Source organism: Macrotis lagotis, chromosome 1 (assembly GCF_037893015.1).
Source record: "Macrotis lagotis isolate mMagLag1 chromosome 1, bilby.v1.9.chrom.fasta, whole genome shotgun sequence".
In the NCBI taxonomy this organism is placed as follows: domain Eukaryota; kingdom Metazoa; phylum Chordata; class Mammalia; order Peramelemorphia; family Peramelidae; genus Macrotis; species Macrotis lagotis.
This window is the reverse complement of record NC_133658.1, coordinates 765856938-765880200: the sequence shown is the minus strand read 5'-3', so window position 1 is coordinate 765880200 and position 23263 is coordinate 765856938. Positions and strand designations below refer to the sequence as shown.

Sequence of the window (23263 nt, the reverse complement as noted above, 5' to 3'; positions counted from 1 at the left end):
AAGACATTTTGGAGTTGGGGATTAAATTTTTTCTTCCCTACTTATTTATTCTACCATTTTTTTAAAATGGATACAATTAGTTTTTATTTCTGATTTCTTGAAATATAGTTCTGAAAAAAACAGTCTCCGATAAAGCCCATTGGGAATAAAATGAAGGTTCTTGACTATGCCTTTAAACTGAAATCACACTGGCTTTCACTGATTAGTTAATAATAAGTCCCAGCCCAAGTTTATTTGCTCATTGTTTGGGTTTTCATGGCTCAAAGTGAATGCAAATAGTAATTGTTTCTGTTCTGGCCATAAACTCTGAGGATCTTCCTCTCTCATATTAATTCTTCTGTGAAGGCAAACTAGATCTTTTTGCCTCAGTTCTTACCTAGATTAACTTTTAATAGGGTGTTGCTCAGGCAAACTGAGACCTGGGAAATACCTTAGCTTAAAAAGGCCAAGATCTACTACATGGGGGCAATCATCAGTCATCCTAATCCATGTTTTGCCATTGAATTCTGAGGCCTGGAGGAGTGAAGCTGAAGACTTTGCAAAACATAACCTTACTTAAATCCAATTTACTTGCAGGTCAAGACATCCTCCTCCTGATGTCACTGTCTCTTCCTCATTAATCTAGAAGTAATATGATTCATAGCTTTCTCAACAAATTAGAAAATAAATAGAGCACCTTAACAATAAAAGAACCAGAGAGCTTACACATGTCCTTAAAACCATTTTATAGTCTGTCACCTAGATAAAGAGGGTGGAATAAGGTGTTGGAAAGATGATCATTCCTTTCTCCAATAGCTAGGAGGCTCAGATAATAATGTTCTCTAATTTAATATTCTTTTAGGAAGGCCCTGGTGTTCTCTAACTTAATAATCACATGAGTGGGTACTAGAAATAAAATGATCTGTCTCAAAGGGGTAAAAGACCTCTTGTTCCTTGGAGGTATTCAAGGGAATAATGGAAAACAATTTCTTAGAAATGCTGTGGAGAAAACTCTCCCCTTCCAGTACAAATTGTACCAAATACTGCTTTAGATATTCCCCTGGAACCCTCAATATCATCATATCCCAAACTGAAACCACTCATCATGTTCCTTCCCAAAACTTCCCTTCCTCTTTCTTTATTTCTGTCCATGAAACCACCATCCTTCTAATCACCTAACCTTAATACTTCAGCTATTATTAACTCTTCTTGCTCCCACATCTCCCATATTGTCACATCCCATTAATTTCAAAATCCTGTGGATTCTTCTTCTGTAATTGTCTCCACTTCTCTTTTTGAATTATAAATCTCCCCTTGAGGTTTTCTAGATAAACTCCATGGTCTACTAAGCCTATACTTGTTTGCATAGATGGAGCCTTAAAAGTCAGAAAGAATTTTAGACACTAACTAGTTCTCTAATTTCACTAGGAAAATGAAGGGATTGGATTCACTGACTTAGAAGTCCCCTTTCAACTCTAAATCTATGATCCCATGACTTTCAGTACAATACTTCTCATGCAATTCTGAAAGGAGAAGGACTGGAACTAGAATGATTTCAATCCATTGGAAGCTATTTAAATGACAGGATAGGAAGAGCTCCAGAGCCTCTGGGCTACAGCTGCTGATAGGAACAATACTAGGCCAAGGACAAGTCAAAACCTGACTTTTAAAATTCAATTTGGCCCACATATCAAGTCAATGAAATACAGGAATTTGGAGCAGGCAAGAGGCTGAGAAAGCTTGAGATATAAAACAAAAGAGCTTAATTATTACACAGAAATCAAGAACTAGAAAAAGTTCTAGTAAGCATCTAATTAACCCCCTAATTTATAGTTTAGAGAACTGAGACTCAGAGAAGGGAAGGGGTTTACTTGCCTAAGGTAAAAGGCAAATAAATCGCAGGGCTAAGATTCAAAATTAGGTAATCTGATACCAAATTCCATGTTCTTTCCACCATACCAGACTGACCAGACAACTTATTTGTCAGCAGAAGCTTTCAAAATCTTCTTACCAATACTTATCCCAGCACCCCATATGGGGAAACTGAGTCACCAGAAAATTAAGTGGCTTGCTCAGGCCTGTACTATGAGCCTTTGCCAAGGAAGAAATAGTTTGAAGCTCTCTCAACACCCGGTCCCTCCCCATAATCATTCAACCACATTCCATGTCAAAAGATCCAGGGCCAGATTTACTCCCAGATGGGTCTATGCTTGAAGACCTATCTACCACAGATCATTATTAGGGGAAAGAAAGAAATATCTGTTTCCTGGAAAATGCTGAGTCAGTCCTTAACTAATCTCAGGCCACATGAAATAAAGGCTCTACCCAAGGAGCTTTCAGAGGCAAGCTAAGGCCTGAAAAGAGGGTTGGCCAAAATTCATGAGGCAGCAACAGCATTTGCTCCATCTAAGGGATGCTATTATTCTCTAATGTTCCATATGTGCCTCTTGATCAATAAGTGCCTTCCTCTTCCCTCCAACCAAAGTTAGCCACAGTGACTGGAGCTAAGCCCAGCCTCACCACTCTGACATGAAAATCCAGACCTCATAACAGGCATATAAGAATGACCAGGTCAAACATGGGCTGGAAATGGGAAAGCACCAGCCTCTTAGTATGAGGCTTCTGAGGGCATTCAACACACACAAGTCTCTTTTGTGGAAATCCTGATTAGAAAGAAACAACCTGCTCAACCAATACAAGTTCAGTCCTTCACCTATGGTGCAACTGTGAAATAAATGTCTAGCAGGGAAAGAAATAAGCCAATTAAATGGACTAACTGTCAAGGCACTCAGTTAACAATGGTCTCTGTCCTCATCTCTAGTTACAAATGGCACTCAATACAACTCTTAGATGCTTGATTATATCACAGTCATCTCCAAAGGTCAGTTCCCCAGCAAGGAGTTTGAGTGGCCTCTCCACTTTGAAGCTGTAAAACAATCCCTATCAATCACTCTAGATCTCTGTCTTTACTTCTCCAACTCTACTTGCAGCATGTGAAATGTGCTATATACAAAGTCAAATCCCAGCTTGGCAATGGCTTATCAAGACAGGTAAAAGAGAATTGTAATAATGGGAATTAGAAGGCCTGGTTTTTAGTTCTCCAAGAGTTACATAAACTTGAGCAAATCACTTTATTTATTTAGAGCTCAGCTTCATTCTCAGTAAAATAACCTTTTCCTGCAGATTTGGAGATCATGGGTGTGGAACAGTGAAAAGACTATTTGACTTGATTAAAGTGCTACATGGTGGAGATGAAATGCTCCCCCCCTTTTTTTTTCATTCTTTGCTACAAAGTATGGCTCATTGGGTGAGTGGTTTTAACTGGAAATGAAGGTGATATTAAAAAGTAAGTTTTTAAATGCAAGTTACTTCAGATCAGCTTTTGTATTTGTGTTACTTGTGCCTAGTTCTTTGCACATGGTAGGTGCTTGTCAAATAAAGTTTTGAATTGGGGAGAAATATGAACGGATTGGTCTCCAAAGCCCCTTCTAACTCACCAGGTCTCTGAATCTATAAATACCTGTGCACACTGGACAATAATAGCTAATCTCAATATAGTACTTGCAGCTTTACAAAGAGTTTCTTCACAGCTCCCTGTAGTATAAGAGTGACCATCCCATTTTACAGAGAAGGCAGCTTAGACTCTGAAAAGGTTAAGGAATTTTCCCAAGAACCTAAAACTGCTAAGTCTTTGAATTGGGACTTGAATCCAAGTTTTTTGATTCTTAAGACCAGAACTGGAATCCTAAGAAAACAAAAAGTAAGGGTCCATTTAGGTAGAATGACTGTTTACAAGAAGAACCTTATCTTAGTGAAAAGAACATTAGACCTTGGGTTGAGGTCCAACCGTACCACTAACTAGCTGAGCTCACCTGAAAAAAGTCCCTTCACCCTTCTAGTCCTTATTTTCTCCTTCTTAAAATTTATTGGCTGAACTAGATGGTCTCTGAAGGTCTCTTCTAATATAAATTTTGCAAAGCACTTCACATACTTTATCTCCTTCAATCCTCACAGCAGCCCTATGAGGTAGATGCTGTTATTATTCCCATTTTTACAGATGGGAAACTGAGGCTCAGCAAAATTAAGTGGCTTCTCCAGGATCATACAGCTAATAAATGGCAAAGGAAGGATCTGAACTCAGGTCTTCCTTTCTCCAAGTCCAACACTTTAATCTCAATGCCACTGAGCACAGATAGTCAATAGTCCCGAAAGTTTGCCCATAAAGCCAGGGGACAGAGAAAAGGAATTTGATTCAGATCAACTGACTGAAAATTTGAGGCTCTAGGCCTCAATTTGAAGCTCTAGACTGAAAATTTGACTCTCCCTCATCTGCTGCCCAACTAAGGACTCACTTTTAACTTTGAGAGGTTTGGGTTTCTAGGACTTTATAAAACAACTGATCATCTTCAGTAATAATGGTTGGAATTTGTATAGAGTGTATAAAACATTTCCTATAAACCATCTCATTACAACATTGTCAAGTAAAATGGATATCTTGGCTATTATTGCCCCCATTTTACAGTATGGGATGTGAAGGGATTTGCTCATAATTACACAAATAAGAACCCTTGGAATCAGAAAGATTTAATTTCAAATTCAGCCTTTAACTGTATAACCCCAGACAAGTCACTTAATCTGGTTTGCCTCAGTTTCTTCATCTAGAAAATGAGCTGGAGAAAGAAATGGCAACTCACTCCAGTATTTTTGCCAAAATCTCCCCCCCCCAAAAAAAAGGCTCATGAAGAGTAGGACAGAACTGAAATGACTAAACAACAACATCACACAAGTAATAAGTGTCAGGGGTAGGATTTGATTTATTCCATTTAGACCACACTGTTTCTGAATGAGGATAAATAATGCCTCACCCTCCCAAACTCTAATGCTAAACAACATTTCTCCCCCCTTTTCCCCAAAAGTCTCATACATACCTTTTGAAGCTTGTCAGCTTTGTCATAATACCCCTCTATTTCCTGACGAAGCACCCGGTTCTCCTCAGATAAGATTGCCACCATCTGCTGTGCCCGCTCCACAATAGCAAAAGCTTCAGGGCCAAGCTGCTGGCCTGGGGGTGTGGCAGGTGGAGGCTGCTGGGGAAGCATGGTCAGTGGGAGAGGAGGGGGCATGACAGAATGCAACGGGCCACTGATAGAGGAGGCCTGGGAAGACATGGGGCTATGCTGCTGCATCGACGGATATGGGAGTTGGCATGGCCGGCTGAAAGCAAAGAAAAAAAAAAACAGCATTAATCAGACCCAAAAGAAAGAAATGGTGGGAGTAGAAAAGCAGAAATAACAATTTTTGCCATCTCTATCTCTGGATATCAAAGCTTTGCAGAATGCTAAAGAACACCACACTAGACTCTCAGTGGGCGAGAAGAAAGGATGGTCATCTGATAGAACAGAAGACTACTTATTGAACAAGACCTCAAGGGCAAACCTGGTAACTGAGCCCAGGAATTTCAGATCACAGTAGAGAATCATTCTTTCTCTCACCACCTTTTTTCTTCTTTAAAAAGATTGTATTGATTTTTTTTTTGTTTTCATATCAACATCTATTTTAAAAATCATGTCTCTTTCCTTTCCAGTGACCCAGAACTCTAAGTCTTAAAACCAAAAAGAAAAAAGGAGGGAAAAAAAGCAATTCAGCAAAACTAACCAAAGCACAGTTGAAAGTTTATACAAAATTCCAAACCCATAGTCCTCCATTTCTGCAAAGAAGGAAGGGAGGTTCATATTCTTTCTCATAGCAAGGCTTAGATATTATCTTATTATAATATTGTCTGTATCTTTCTGTTCATCTGCCCCTGACAAACAAGCGTTTATGAACAACCTACCATGTGTCAGACATTGAAGACAGGACAAAAGTGAAGCTGTCTCTCCCCTCAAGAAGCTTACATTCTAACAGAGAAGACAACATACATCTATATAAGTAGGCAGAGAATAATGACAAAATAAATAGTTTAGGGAAGGAGGGAACTATCCACTGAAAGAGAGAAAACAGAGTGTACATTAGGAAAGTTTGCATGTAGAAGATGGCACTTTGGCTGAGTTTTGAAAGAAAATGGGGATCCAAGGGGAAGAAGGAGGGCATTCTAGGCTGGGGAAATGCTTATGTCTATGCCAGTATCCTCTTGGGATCAGTGCAAGGGCTCTCTTCCAAAAAAAAGCTTTTCTGATCACTTCAACAGAAAGTACATCTTTTCTACACCCAAGCTATTGAAATGATTTTATATAAGATCATAGATGTAGAATCAGAAGAGACCCTAGAGGTCATTAAGTCCAACCCCCTTTGTTTACAGATAAGGAAACTGAGGCACAGAGTGAGTAGTGCAGGGTCATAAAGATTCTAAGTGACTCCAAGGTCAGGACATTATCCATATATGCCATTTGGCTGCATTTGTTTTGTATTTACTTGTGTACAGAAATTTTCAACAGATGAATCTTAGCTTTTTGAGAGCAGAGACCATTTTTGCTTTTGTCCTAGTAATTTAATTGATGTATATCAAACTGATTTTATAAAAAACAACCAAAAAGTACAGGTTTTTGTCTATTTTGTCCAGCTCTTTCATGTACAGTTGAAGAAACTAAGGCTCCAAAAGGTTAAGAGAGATACCCAGTATAAAAAAGTAACTTACTTATTTGCATTTACGTTGTATACCTTCTAGAAAAAATAATAAACTCTTTGAAGGCAGGGGACCTTTTACTTTTTGAAAGGGAAGGAGTCTGTAGACCTTGTAATGATCATGGTAGTAGGAATTTGACAAATATTTGTTGAATTGAATTAAATAAATTATAGCCAAGTTATCAATCCTGACTTTTGGTGTTAACACTTCTCCATGGTGTGGAGCAGGCATTTTCTTGTGAGGTCCTGTTCTGGAGTAGAGGAAGTCTTTCTTTTGTCTACCTTTCTTGTCAGGCCAACTCCCATAATCTTTACATAACTGGGATACAAGGTAACCAGGAGAGGTAGAGAAAAGTAGAATTTCTTGTTTCCTTAAGGAAGGTTCAACCCTTCAAAGAGTCCTCCAATTATAGAAAGGAATGCTGTCATTGGGAAGATTTATAGACTGGTTTTCCATATTGCATAACTACTTGGCTTTTCTTTGGGAAATAAAGTGTTTCCATATTCTGGTGAACGATGGACCGTGTCCAAACCAGGAAATATGCTTATTTCCATGAATGTACATATTGTATGTTCACATGTACATGAAGAGACATTAAATCTCAGGTCAGAAGGACTGAGATATCTCCTTCTTGAACCCCACAGTGGAGCCAGTCATTTTCTCTCTTCTAATATTATGGGAACTCCTTAAAGGTATGGATCAGGCTCATTAACACTGCAGCCCTGAATAAGCACATTCCTGCAGATTGGTTGAATCCTATAGTAAGGTGTGGAATTTTTACGTGGAAGAGGTTACACAAGTTTAAAGGTAAAAAATCTATTTCCCTACCCTAGGAAGTAGGTTTGCTGTTCTGATAGCATGGGATCCTTTCCCCATGAAGAAGATATTAGGGATGGTGCTATTTTCCTGGGGCAGGTGATAGAATAACCTGGAACCTGAACTCAGAGCTGCACAGCATAGCTGGGTCCATTTGATGTTCAAATGCCAAATATACACTTGCCAAAAAAAAATTATTTTATGGAGAACTGACACAGGGAAAGAGTTCATATGATGGTTAGAAAAGGTGATACAAAGATACTCTCAAGGTCACTCTTAAGAACTTTGGAATTGACTGTGCCATATTGGCACAAAGCAGTATGCTTGACCTCATCAGAGAAAGTACTGTGCTCTATGGGCAAAGCAGAATTGAAGTAGCTCCAAAGAAGCACTAAATGTGGAAATTTAGAGAATCCACATCAAATGTTCACATGGACTATTTATGCCTGAAATATGGTAGAGCCTTCTGACTTCATATTGGTCTGGTCAGCCATAGTTGATGTCAATTTGGTCCTCTTCAAGAACAAGGACAACCACCAAATTCTATCCAAGTCCATTTCATCTAGCTTTGACTGACGACTGATGACCTGTGACTTTGGTGTTTACATTTTATTTATGAACAAATTAGATATTGCTTCACTCTCTGAGGAATCCTGTTATTCTTATTTTTGTTCATTTGGCAATAACAAAATCATGGATAAGCAGCAAAATTCCAATCAAATATAATGATCAATGTTGGTCCCCTCCTTCTATTGACAATCAATAAACTAAGGTTTTCCAAACTTTATTTTGCAAGGAGAGGAGATGTCTTACAAGATGGGAGAGGTATTGATAATTTCATGTTAAAAATGTCTTAACTAATTTAATTCATTGTAAGTCTGTTTGACCATATGTTCTCCAGGCTCTTAATCAAATGGTGGCTGAATTTACTGAGTAACTTTAAGTTATTTACATCAAGAAAACTATACTTGTTACTGATAAAGCTGCAAGTTATCATTCGTAATTGCACTAGATAACTACATTTTCTTAAAAATTTAACCCTAAAAATGTGACTTCAAAAGAATCTGTTATTCTACCTGTATTCTCAGTGAAGAAAATGAATATCATTTTCATTTCATATTCTTATGTGATCATTTTTTAAATAGTCTACCACCTGAAAAAAAACAAATTGGATGGCAGGTATGTAATGGACCAGGGATCTTTACCTAGAACCCGCTTAAAGTAAAAACAATAGCTTACAAGTGCTTTGTCACAATAGTAGCTCCACTGATTTATTTTGTTTTTCTTAATAGTTTTGTTGATGTCTTCTATTTTTACATAACAGTCATTTCTGGATCTATCCCTTCCACAAGCACCCTATAAAATCTTCCCCAAAACAAATAATGATGCAAATCCAACTAACACAGCAACCATATCTGACCATGTATGCAATATTCCAAACCCATTGCCCCCTACCTATACCCTCTAAAAAGAGTATGCTACATTTCCTCATCTCTTCTCAAACCAATTCTGGTAAGTATAATTATACCTACCGATTTTTTTTTATTTTTAAGTCTGAGAATAAAAGTGGATGATGAGGAGATTCAGCAAGCCCCAATAAAAAAAATTCTCCATTTTTTTTTTGTTAAGAGGATAATTAAGGGTAAATTAACAAAATGTCTGAGGTATAGTTCGTAGATTCCTAAAATACAGGATTGCCATTATGTCATTTTCAATCCAAAGCATAGCCTTGGGGTTTTCCTCTCTCTGAGTTACAAAAGAGAAAAAAAAAGATGGATTTATCATATTTATATCAGAAGAAGTGCTCTAAAGATCACCCCCAAACCAAGAATCCTGCTCCTCCAATTCTCCCACCCCTTGGCCTGAAGGCACAACAAGCATTTCTAAAACACTCTGTTTGTGGAACTCCAATAATTATACAAGGAAGGAGTCAGAATGTCTCCTCTTCATCTTCTCTAGACATTAATGTACAAAATACATTTGACCACATGTACCTAAAGCCAACCCAAAGTAAAAACTGTGGAAAGAAAAAAGCTGTGTTGCTGATGTTGGTTTTCACCGATCTTAACATCCAGACAAGCTGTTATCTGAGTGCTGAGCACTAGTCTTCTTATTCTTATTCTTATTTAATAAGCTGCCAAACTATGAAGGGGATAAATAGAGGGCAAGGTTTGGAAAATATTGAATGGATTGTCCTTCCTCTCCCAGGCAGTATATGTTTACATATATGTGTGTGTATATAGTTGTGTGTATGTATGTATGTATGTATGTATGTATGTATATATATTCTAGATAGATTTCCCCATTGAATTTGATAATAAAATATAGTCTTAGAATATATATATATATATCCAATAAGTATATGTGTATCTTAATATGTATGTGTGTATATATGAATATATATGCAATACATCTATATCTACATATGGTATAGCTATATCTTTGTATTTAACGTATATGGCATATATCTTTATGCATACTTTATGTTATATACACATTACATATACTTTATATGTATACATACATGTCACAAATTTAATATACATGCATGTATATATATATGTATATGAACAATATATTTTATTATCTAATTCAGTGATGAATTTATTATGGTACTGACACACCCTATTCATATGGTAAACTCTCTTAGGGCAAGGACCAAAAAAATATAATTAGAACCAAATTTAAGAGTTGGGAGTGGACTTCAGCCACCATTACGTCCAATCAATATCTAAATAAGAGAATCCCCATCTACAGTGCTACCAACAAGCATTCATATAGCATTTACTGGAAACCCTATGAGTGGCAAAATGGTACAATGAATAGAGCACTGCCCCGGGGTCAGGAGGACCTGAGTTCAAATTTGACCTCAGACACTTGACCCATATTAGCAATGTGACCTTGGACAAGTCACTTAAACCTGATTGCTTTGCCTCCAGGGCCATCTCCATTCCTTCTGATTCATATCTAGCCAGTGGAACCAGATAGTTCTGGAGGAGAAAATGAGGCTGGTGACTTAGCACAGACCCTCCTTACTTAAATCCAAATCATGTGAATGTCATGGTATTACCTCCTCTGATATCATGGTCCTCTTTCGAAATGAAGGACAAGCAACAACAATAACCTGAAGGCCTCCAATGATACAGAATGCATTGCCTCCTGAGATAATTCTGGATATTTCTTATATCAAACTAAAACAGCTTCTTTGAATCTTCCAGAGTTCTTAGTTCTTTCTTTACAAGTGAATAATAGCAAATATTTAAGGAATTATTCCTATGCTATAAAACTGTTAGCCAAATCATTGAAAGCCAGTATCTTCCCAAGCTTATTTTATGAGACACATAGAGCTTAAGAAATAAGTTTTCTATGTGAAAGCCAGAAAAAAATTGAATATGATCAATGAGTCTACCCTTCCCCCAAGGCATCTTTTTTTCCCAGGCTAAATGTTTCTAGCTCATTCAGCTGGACCCCTTAAAGGCATGAACTCAAGACATTTAATAATGCTGGTGCAGTGGATAGAGTACTAGACCTGGAATCGGAAAATCTCATCTCCCTGAGTTCAAATCAGGTTCCAGACACTTATTAACTGTGAGACCTTGAGCAAATCACTTAACTCCCTGCCTCAGTTTCCTCATCTGTAAAATGGAGAAGAAAAAGGCAAACTACCCCATTATCTTTGCCAAGAAAACCCCAATTGGGACCCCAAAGAGTCAAGACACAACTGAAACTATAGAACAACAAAGGGCAGTTCAACAGCATCTTGGTTGACTTCTTCCAGATGCTCTGTAGTTACCAAGGCTTCCCTTAAAATGTGGCTCTCAGAGGTGACCATAAGTCTCCATAAGTGTTCTGACCAGCCATGTTCAGCAGCACATTCATCTCCCTAGTTTTGGACATACTAGCCACTTTATCTCATGGTTACTAAATCAGACAACTGACATATTGAGCACACAGATTATGCTAACCATCAGATCACTTGGGTCTTCTAATAATTTTCAAGAGGAAAAGGGGTTCAAAGACCCAGAAATATATAATATCTGCTAACACCAAAGGGTGGAAGAAGCAATATGTCATAATTAGCATAAATTCAGAACACCTTGTAAGTGGAAAAAAGTCACAGCACTAATTTGAATCCAGGCTCTTTACCTGATAAGCCCTCTCTGGGCCTCAGTTTCTTCATCTGTAAAATGGAAGTTGAATAACATGGTTTCTGTGGTTTCTTCTAACTTAAATCTACAACATTATGGTTTCCTCTACTGATAAAAAAAAAAACACTCTGCCTCCCCACCTAGTAAAACTTTGATTGCAGTCCCCGAACAAGCCAACTATATTTCCTCTCCCTTTTATTTTTATCTTACAAATACCACTGGACTGTGAATTTTCTGAGGTCAGGAAATATTTTTTGCCTTTCTTTGTATCCCCAGCAATTAAGTTGGTACTTAATAAATGAGCCACACTTTTGAAAAGGTGGTCCTCCAGAATTCTGCAACTCAAAATACTGGCCATGAAATGAGAATATGATGTTTTTTAATCATCAAATTTTAATTCCTGAAATTTCACTCTGCTTTCCCCTTGTAACAGAGCCAATATCAATGTACCACTGGCCATGTAAATTTTCACATTGTTGACTCAGCACTTTGGTGAATTAAGATCAAATCGCTATCCTCCCGGTATAGGGGTGGATAATCTTCCTGTTTGGAGCTGTTATTCTTTTATATCTTTAGAACTGGAATTGTGCAGGTTCCCTGAGAAAGTAACCTGAACCTGACCTTGGCCTCTTGAACTTGTTCTGCAAAGTTGTTTCTTTGGACAAAAAAAGAGAGTTTTACTTAATTTGGGAGGTAAATTTTCACCTGAAATTGCACCAATTCCTCAAGTCTGATGCTGATATTCAAAATAAATGTTAGACAGAAAGTTGAACACCTACTATGTGTTAATCTATGAAAAAATGGGCCAAGCTGAATGACAGAACATTGTGTACAGGGAAGAGGAAGAAGTAGTTGCTCTTTATCCTTCACTCTCAAAGACCAGTGATATCACAAGATGATAACTTGACTTGTTTGTGAACTGGATTTAAGGGAAGCAGAGCTGTATAAAGTCATCAGCCTCACTACCTCATCCAGAGTCACTGAAGTCAAGACAAAATTAAAGTCATCTTGACTGGTGATGGTTTGGGATGCCCTGGTTGACCTGATCTTTCTAAATGATTGGAAAGCAAAGCAAGTAAAGGGAAGTTATGTTTAATAAACTTGAAAAGATAAGTTAGGCCCATGAAGGCATTCAAATATTGAGCTCAAGAGTCTGTATTTTGTCCTGAAATAATAGAGAAGGACTCTAAAGGAAGGGAGGGATAGGAATAGAAAAATGATGTTGTTCCAAGAAATAAAGAATTGATTCTAAGAGCTAACAGTGGCAAGGTCTTCCTGGAATGTTCCCCCATCTAACATTTCTACCAACGTGAAATCTTACCAGCCCTTCAGGATGTATATTAAATATTACCTCTTCCATGAAACCTATGATCAATCAATTGAAAAAATTCACAAGCAATTTCATTTGCACATACATACACCCCAACTCTCATAGCATTCTGAATCTTTCTGTGACCATGTTCTATTTTGTACATAAAGCTTATCTATCTTTGTTGTTATTGTTTGGTCATTTCCAATCCTTTGTGATACCATTTGGGTCTTCTTGGCAAAGATACTGGAAAGGTTCACCATTTCCTTCTCCACCATATTTTACAAATAAGGAAACTGAGGCAAACAGGGTTAATTGACTTGGCTGAGATCACACAGTAAGTGTCTGAGGTCAGATTTGAATATAAGTCTTTCTAATCCAAGCCCAGAAGCTATCTGTTTCATCAACTATCTATCTTACTAGATTGTAAGCACTTTATAGACAGGAATGGGCTCTTATTTTACCTTGTTTTTCTCCCAAAGTCTAGAACTTTAAGTTAAGTAAGTCCTTTAAAAAGTTAGCGACAAATTAAATTCTTAGCAAAGGGATTCCTCTTCTTCCAAAAATCAGCACTATCCCTAAAACTTATGAATTCAGAAATCCCTAAAAAAGAAAGATCACAGAGCTAATGTGTGTCAGAGGTGCAATTTGAATCCATGTCTTCCTGACTCTAAGACATCACAGGATAATTATCCTGGTTTGGCTTTATTATTGACATTTCCTAAGACAGCAAGTCTCATAACTAACCAAATTTATTTATCATCAAACTTGAGCTCCATCAATTAACTGGATATTGATTTTCTGGCTCAGCTTTATCAGCTCTATTGACTTACAATGAGCATTTTTCACTACCTAGAAAGTTTTCATGTATTAATGATTAGTCTGCAAATTCCAGCTATTTCCCTAGTATTTACTGTCCTATTTATTATTTTACCTGTTGTACATATTCCCCTCCTGTCATCTATTCTTTGATGTGTGAATCATTACCTTCCCCTCCTTCCCACTATAAAACTTCAGCAAATTAGACCTTCCTATGTAACTAAAACCTCTATAAAGTTGCTGAAATGCCTGCTCAGGACCAAGTGGTTTTTGTGTACTATGGGTTTATGCTGAGAATATAAAAATCCAGTAATTAAAACCTCTATGTGTGTTGATAAATATGAATGACAATAATTTCTATCAATGAATCCTTGAACAATTTTTATATCAAAGTTCAACTCTCAATTCACTATAGACCCCATCCTTTGAAGGTATACACCTAAGAGTGTGTGTGTGTGTGTGTGTGTGTGTGTGTGTTTGTGTGTGTGTGTTTGTGTGTGTGTGTATATGTGTGGCTTATTAATGGTTTGAACAGAATGAGGAGGCATGAGTGGGTTGCTATCTATACCACACTGAAGAACTTAAAGATTCATTGAAGTTTTAAGGATTTTAAAAATGATAACCTTGCAGAAGTTGTCAGATTTCAATATACCATATGGATAGATGTGTACCCACTCATTAGCATCTTCCAGAATACATACAGCACTTCCTTCACAACATAGACTGTTGGAGGTCAAGAGTCAGGACTATTTAATTAATGTGTCTTCCTCAGTATCATATATTCTTGGGTGGTGAGCTCTTTTCTCTCTTTTTATTTCTGTCTCTCTTTTTATATCTTTCTGTCTTTCTGTGTCTGTCTGTCTCTGTTCTCTCTGTCTCTATCTCTGTCTCTGTCTGTCTGTCTGTCTGTCTGTCTCTCTCTCTCTCACACACACACACACACACACACACACAAACACACACACAAACACACACATCATTACATATCAGTTTAAATCATCATCTCAGTAAATACCAGCTAATTTTAGTACTATCGGATACAAAAACATAATAAGAAAGGGAAAGCTTCTGGGGGAAAAATATTGAGGACTTTCTAAAAACCAAGTATAAATGATTTTTTTAAAAAATTAGCTTCTCACACATTTTATAATATTCGGCTGAAAACTAATTGGTGATAATTATGATGCTGGTCAATGGCCAGGTTCTGTATTGAGATCAGAAAGGTTTAAAAAAAGGTACCACTCCAAAGAAGAAAATCAGGACACCTTTGCAGCCAACTTTTATTCAAGTTGGATAAATTGTAAATAAGCACAAAGTTTTTATTTTGTCTTCTTTAAAAGAAGGTGTAACCTTCCAAAATAAAAATCAAACTAATGTCTTTACAAATAAAAAAATTGAAATAAGGGTCATCAACATCTTTTCCTCTTATGAATAAGTAGCTCAACAAAATCCTCTTCTGCTGACTCAGTAAGGTTCACTTGAAAAAAATCTAGAAAAGACAAGTTCAAACAGGCTCAGAAGACAGGAAAAGCGCTGTTTAATGTGCCCATTTTAGGAAAATGATATTTATAGACATATGGAGATTCTCTCTTAGAAGAGATTTTCTTTGGCCATAATTGTGCACTTTTTTTCTCCTACCTCATCACCACTATGGGCAAAAAATGAGTTTTTCCTGCAAAACATTCTAATTCTAGGGGAGGCTAGGTGGCGTAGTGGATAAAGCACCGGCCTTGGAGTCAGGAGTACCTGGGTTCAAATCCGACCTCAGACACTTAATAATTGCTTAGCTGTGTGGCTTTGGGCAAGCCCCTTAACTCCATCTGCCTTGAAAAAAAACATTCTAATTCTAAATATTCCATTTACTTATCTAAAAATAAGTATTAAACACCAACTATGTGCAATTCAGTGAGTAAGCCATGGGGGGGAAGGTAATATAAAGATAAAGAAGCCCCAGTCCTTACTTTGAAGAAGCTTACTATCTAATAAAAAGCTTAGACATCATCATCAACCTCATAAATATTGAAGGACCTGTGATTCTGATATTGTGAGCACACCCTTCCACTGGTGCAGCTTATATAGCCCTTCCATGACCATTGAGTAGGCATTTTTATTATTTTGGTCAAACAAAAACAGTTTCCCCCAAACTGGGCCAAAAACAATAAATCTCATTAGTTTGTCATCCATCTACTAATGAGCATCTCTGAGCTTGGCTATGCTGGTCCTCTGGCAACAGACACATAGTCCATTGCCTATAAAGCTTTATATGACCTGTCAGAACTTGCACTACAATGGTATGGGAAACCTTGGTCATTTCCAAGTTAAAATGAGGCTATGAAGTGTAAATAGTAGTAGTGAGTCATCATAAGAACTTACATATATCAATTGTAGCATTTTAAGATTTATAATTATATCATTTCACTCATACAAATCCTAAGAATGCAGGTATTATTATCCTCATTTTACAGATAAAGGAAAAGTGTCTCAAAGAGCTGCCATAGTCATACAGCTAGGAGGGGTCAGTTGAGTCTCAAACCCAGCTTATGACTAAATCTAATATTCTTCTTACTATACAGATATGAGTTATCAATGTTTAGGTATAGGGGAAATGATTCAAGCACTTGGAGAAGTAATAATAATGACTAATAATAATACCTAACATTTATATAGTGCTTAAGGACAATTAGGTGGACTATTCCACCTAATAGTTAAGGGTAAATGGAATATCCTGAGACTTTCCTCCATTATCTACTGGAAGCTTTTCTCAATCTCCTTTATTTCTAGTGTCTTTTCTCTATTAATCAGCTCCAATAATCCTAAATACATTCTGTGTGTACATGGTTATTTGCATACTCTCTCTCCCATAATTAGGCTGTGAGCTCTCCTTTCTCTGTTTCCCCAGAACTGGGCCTAAAGTCTGGAAGAGTCATCTGTCTTCCTAAGTTCCCATTTGAACCTCACATCTGACCTCAGATATTTTCTAGCTGTGTGACCCTGGGCAAGTTTCTTAACCCTATTTGCTCAGTTTCTTCTTCTGTTAAAATGAACTGAAGAAAATGGTAAACCACTCCAGTACCATTATCAAGGAAATCCCAAATGGGGTCATGAAGATTTGGACACAACTGAATAACAAAAAAGGAACAAATAATACAGAGTTTATTATGTGCCAGATCCTGTACTAAGTAATTTACAAATGATTCTCACAACAACCCAATTTTACAGATGGGGAAACTGGGGCAAACAGGGGTTAAAGTGGCTTGCCCAGGGCCATATAGCTAGTACATATATATATATATATATATATATATATATATATAACCAGATTTGAACTCAGATCTTCTTGGCCTTCTCTCTACTGTACCTCTTAAATGCCCCCATCAGAAGAATTTGATTCCTTGGACTATTAAAAAAGAATTCCACACTTAAACTAAATCTCAATGTCCAAACTACTCTCACTAAAAGAATCAATAGCTGATGTCAGGAGAAAAATTGAAACATATTTGGAGTCAACTGAACATGAATCAGGGCAGACAACACGGATAAAATGCAAATACTCCAAAGTTCAAAAAACTCAAACATCAAGACATGTTTAATTTATGATGCTTTTCAATGATCCAAATGACATTTCCTCTAAACGTCATCTAGTCCTTCCTGCCAGTCATCATCCATGTCTACCCTTCCACTAAGAAGGAATGGAATGAGTACTTGACTAATCATCCTAGCTTTACCACTTTCTTGATTTGTGTTCTTGAGAAAGTCATTTAAATTCTCTATGCCTCAATTTCTTCATGTGGGAAATGAGGAACTTGGATAAGATGGCTTCTTAGGTCTTTTCCATCCTTAGATCTATGATCCTTTAAAAATGATCTTGAGGGTTGCTTCTAATTAATATATTTTGGTTCCTCAGTTCCGGATGGTAGAAATTTAAAGGAGAGGGATCTAAGGGTAAATGGAATATTATGAAACTTTCTCCATGATCTACTACTGAAAGTGTTTTCTAATCCCCTTTATTTCTAATGCCTTCCCTCTATTAATTAGCTTCAATAATCCTGAATATATTGTCTGTACAGAGTTGTTTGCATATTAACTCTCCTGTAATTAGACTGTGAGTTCTCCTTTCTTATTTAACACAGTATCCAGAATATAGTGGGCACATAATAAATACTTATTGACTTTTTTAATTTTCCCTAGTTTCTGTCATTCTCCTTTGCTTAAAATGTTGGTAGGCCTTTCCAACTCCACCAAAACTATGACTGTAGCATGACCTGTCAGAATCAAATTCTTGAGCCATGATAGCTAAAAACAAAAAAAAATGTAGGCTTCATTAGTAATAGTAACACAAGCCCTCCAACATGTTTTCTATTCTTTTTTTTTAATTAGCAAGGATTTCTTTTTTCTCCTTACCCTTCTCTGAACAACAAAAAGAAAAAAGAAAAATTCTAGTAACAAATATGGCACAATTTTTTCAAGACCTCAACCAAATGTGTAAGGTAGTTAAAACAACTTCTTCATTTTCCAATGGAGTGGGTGGGTGTAGATGGATTTATTAACTGTAACTTGTCGGTGACCAGGAGCAGAATGCCTAAATCCTACCTCTTTTCATTAAATTAAGACTACAAGGACTCTAGAGGAGAATCAGTGAGAGTTCGATTATTTGATTCATTTAAAATAATAAAATGACATTGTATAAAACTATTTAAACATTAACTACATCAATCCAGGAAGGAGGAAGATGCCCTGGATGATCTCACTCCAAACTCTCCATTTCTGACTCTGGCAGAGTCTAATATGTATTTACTCAACAGCCTATGAGTGAGATGCCATTACTATTAATGATAAACTATTCAGTAACCAAACCTCGAAGCCCAGAGAATACACTAGTAAAATTCGAAGGAGATCCTTGATTCTATGATCAAAGGCAGCTCCTTAGTCCATCAAACACAGCTGGTTTTAGACCCATCCAGCTGAATTCCTGCTAATTTAACTGAGTCTGAAGCAAGGGTCCATGTGGATGCTACTTTGTTTATACAGTCGGCAAAGGGCTGCCTGGCTGGAGCCATTCTGACTGGCCATAGGAAGGCTTACAAAGAAGTCTTTGAGTACTGGAGCCCCTTACCTCAATAGCCTGTCTGTAATATCAAAGTAGTTTGGCTCTGTCTTGTCAACCTAGCTGCCAAGCCTAGCAATCAAATCACAGACTTATCCAAACTCTTCACACATTTAATTTAATTTTTGTTAAGTCATAACTTTCCCACAAATCACACTTTTCAACAAATCACTTGATAGACTTTGGAATGCTTCTCCCCTCTATTTTCCCTCCTTAGGTATTCCTTTTTCTATTCCTTTTCATTTCTCCCCTCCCCCAGTTAACTAGAAAAGTAATGAAATATGACCCAATAATAAGCAAAACTTTTGGCTTTTCATCTTTTCTACAATGATCTCTCCAGTTTTTTGAGGGGAGTTCAGATCCATTATGTCAATGGTATAGAAAACTTATAGCATGCAAATACCTTATCTAATGATTCAGATGGGCAAGCCTATGGTAATGCAGTCTTTAAAGTTTTTCTGTGGCAGAAATGTAAAGAACTTGCCCATAACGAAATAGCTAGAAGGTGTCACGGCAAGACCTGAGGTCAGGTCTTCTTTGATTCTGTATGTGTCATCTGTTCCAAGGTCAGTCCTCTACCTACTGCACAACTCTCATTCCTCCCTCTACTGAATTCAAAGTAGCAGAACTGACTTAGAGAATACATTTTTCAATCATCTTCAAAGTGAAAGATTTAATCCAACCACATTATAGTCACACTTTTAAGCACCTGCGGCTGAATTGAATTGAATAATTAAGGAAAAGGCAAAGCATCACCAACCAACCATGACATTATTTAAACTGAACTGCCTAGTTTCTTATAATACAACCTAAGTAACTTAATAAAAACCAAGGACTAGAGAGAGGAAGATTTTGACTTATTAAAAAAGTGCCATCCAACTAGTTGACCACTGAATTCATTTCTCCTTTTCATCTCAAGAAAGTCACACAAGACCGGAGCTCAAATCTTGCCGTGACACCTTCTAACTGTATTGTTATGGGCAAGCCCTATAAATTTTCTGCCTCAAAAAAACCTTAAGGAAGGAAAGAAAGGTCTCCTTCTTGGCAACTTTAGTATTTTCCATTAATATATATTATTACACAATATAGTAAATTTTATAATAAATAAAATAATATTACTATATCCATTAATAATTTCATTGAGCAAGAAAAAGAGATCCCTTTTTATGTACTTGAATGTTCCACTGGAGGTAAAAATTTGCTCCTTTAGGATAATAACTGAACAGAAAACTTGAGCAAAGGATTTAGAAATGGGAGAAACCTTAGACATTATTCAACCTAATGTTGATGAGGAAACTGAGCACCAGCTAAGTAATGGTACTTTTGCAAAGCTACATAGGCAGCTGAGATACTGAGACTCTGAACCCAATGATTTTTGCTGCCTCTCAGAATGTCAACACTTTGTGAAACAAAGAGATCGCAGAAAAGACCAAGAATGGTTATACACTGTTAGCACCCCTGTGATGTACTATTTTAAGTTTTTTAAGCTTATTTTATAACTAAGGCATCAGAGGATTAGAGGAGTTGTAAGAACTGGTCTTAACCAAAGATTTTCTGACTCTAAGACTAGTATTCTTAACTTAGTGCCAAAGTAGGAGAACCACCCTTTTCACTATGATTTTTTATTTCTAGTTATTTTTATGTTGAGCAGTCTTATAATTCATTGGTTTTTGAATGCACTCAATCCAGGAAAAAAAAATTAACATGTTATCTTCCATAGCAGAAACCATTTTGCTGCCATAAAAATCTTCATCTAGAAAACTAATAAATCAAGCGTTCCAAATGCAATTTGCACTAAAAATGTTTGACCTTAATTTGTTATTTTCATCAACAGAATTTGTAACTCTTTACTTGACACCTAGAAATAATCTACTATAAATTCTATACTGGAAAAACACTCAGCAATTAATGTTTGTTAATGACCAACTTTTTTTTTTTGATGGAGAAGGGGCAGGAGGAAAATGGAAAATAAACAATACTGTTCACTGAATTCTACCAAAGTTAATCTTGGTGGCAACACTGGCCTAGGATACTAACTAAACTGAGTGTGACTCTATTTTAACTGCAACAAGTGGAAAAAAAAAAACAATGTGCCTGTTACCTAAAGCACTCTGCAGAGGGCTGTTTAATTGTTTTCCTTATGATGTGCACTCTTTAGTCATACAATAGCTGAGTGCTTGTTCATACAGCACAAATAGGGCAAAGAGTGTGTTTCCTAGCCTTAATATGGGAGGGGTAATTTCCTGTAGTCCATAGGCTTTTATTATTGTGCAGAACTATTAGAAAATTTCATCTATTGATCAGTTCTATGTATTTGAATATCAACAAATTGATGGTTTTTTCCCAGTAATCTTTTCTCATCTGTACCTTAGTGTCCAATGTCATGCTTACTCATTAGACATTTCAAACGAATTCTTAATATTTAAAAAGTTCTCTCTGCCATAGTTCTATTTTTATTTATGTAATCTGCATTTGGTATTAGTGCTTACAATTCTATTAAATCAAAAGCTGATTTTTAAGGCATAAATGACTTAAAGAGATGCCATTCTTTTGTTTCATACCAATAATTTAAAAGTTGATATGCTCAAGAAGTTTGCACAGCACTAAAGCATGAGCTAGTTTCATCTAAATCTGTAAAAATATAAAAGATTTTATATTTTTTCACTGGGAAGAAATTCTTCCTGGGTGAAATTACAAATATGTGTAGAATATATTTAATAAAAGTCTTATAAAATACTTAACTATAGGATTTAAATATAGATTGGTGTGTAGTGTAATAGAACAATATTCCATATAAATAGCTTTAGCCTTCACAGAAATTAAAGTCACAGGCTGACATTGTGTTCTGTATTTAATAAGTGTCCACAGCCCTTAAACACACATGTAAACATTACCAGATGGCCAACATCATTTAAATGTTATCAGGTTATTTTATTCATTGTTATTGCTTTGATGAAAAGCTTTATATGCAGTAGAGCTACAGAAATATTGTTCATACTGATCAGAATTAAATTTGTATAGAGCAGAGTTTTAAAACAAATTGTAAATAGTACTAAACATTTTCTTTCTTCAACCTGTACTGATAAAATCCTCCCGTAAACTAAATAAAAGAATATTGTAGTGCAAAGTACAAAGTAGGAGAACCATAGGCACTAAAAGAGATAAAATCCTCATGCTAGAAACCTCTGGCTAAGTGGCTCTGTGACTAAAGAGTCAGGAAGACCCGAGTTCAAATCTAGCCTCAAAAACTTACTAGCTGTGTGACCCCAAGCAAGTCACTTAATCTCTGCTTACCTCTGTTTCTTCAATTGCAAAATGGGAATATTAATAGCACCTGCTTTCAGGGTTGTTGTGAGGATTGCATGAAAAAATGCTTATAATGTTCTTATTGTAGAAAGCCATATGTGTGTGTATATATCTGTACACATACATGTTAGTTATTATTTATTACCAAAATCATTCTTTTAGAACCTCAATTTTACTCTCTGAAAACTGTTTGAATCAAAAAATAATAATAGCCAACATTTACATAAAATTTTACAACAGTCCTGTAATCTAAATATTACAGGTATTAATATGCCCATTTTATAGATTTGGAAAAATCTAAAACTCAGAGTAGTTGTGTAACTTGTGCACAGTGACATAGCTAAGAAGTGTTAAGGGAAGGATTAGGGTTCAGGAACAATCCAATATTGTATCCATTCCACCATGCTGCTGCTCAGTCCAACACCTAATTTATTAATGTTTATATCAAGTTTCAGTTTCCAGGATATATTTTTCTCAAAATATTTTTTCTTTCAATTTTGTTGGATAAAATAGGCTAAAACAACACTTTGCCCTTATTCTCACACAATACACAACACTTATACACATGAATGTGTGGTCATATCCTCCTTCCCAAATACTCTATATATCTGAACATAACTATATGTCATTCCAAAAGATTTCCCAATTGAACTTTTGGTCCTCTTTGAAAAGCCCAATAACTAAGACTCAGCTAGCATTTTTTCTTTATTGATTAGTCTGAGGACAATTTGGTTTATGACAAAAAAAAATTTCATAGAACCTATCTCCTGTTGTGTCCCAGCAAGATGCTATCAGCAATGAAAAGTACAATCTATATCTCTTCAAATCTCTAGAGTCTTCCTATCGGAAGATCTGAGCATCTCTTTTGGAGCAGGGACACCAGAGAAATTTAGAGAAGTCACCCAGAAGCCCTTCCAGACAAGGCAGTGGGACCTAGAATGCCCCTACAAGGAAATGGGATAAACAGTAAAGAAAAGAGGTTAAGGAACCTTGACTCTGTCATTAGCTGTGTGGCCTTGGACTAATTGTTTAATTTTCTTAGCCCTTCTTAAATCTATAAAGTGAGAGATATATTAAATTATTTATGTGCTCTTTTACAATCAACCTATCAACAAGAACTGATCGAATGCCTACTATGTATTAGGAACCATGCTAAGTGC

General features: G+C 36.4%; 1 protein-coding gene across 5 annotated transcripts in view; it reads right to left on the bottom strand.

The window, feature by feature from the left end:
• Positions 1–23263, bottom strand: part of AMOTL1 (angiomotin like 1) — a 214382-nt gene that overhangs the window by 69924 nt on the left and 121195 nt on the right. For all 5 annotated transcript variants that reach the window (XM_074216484.1, XM_074216486.1, XM_074216487.1 and 2 more), the window contains one exon: positions 4908–5193. In XM_074216484.1, the coding sequence (XP_074072585.1) occupies positions 4908–5193 (286 nt within the window). The remainder of the gene's footprint in view (positions 1–4907; positions 5194–23263) is intronic.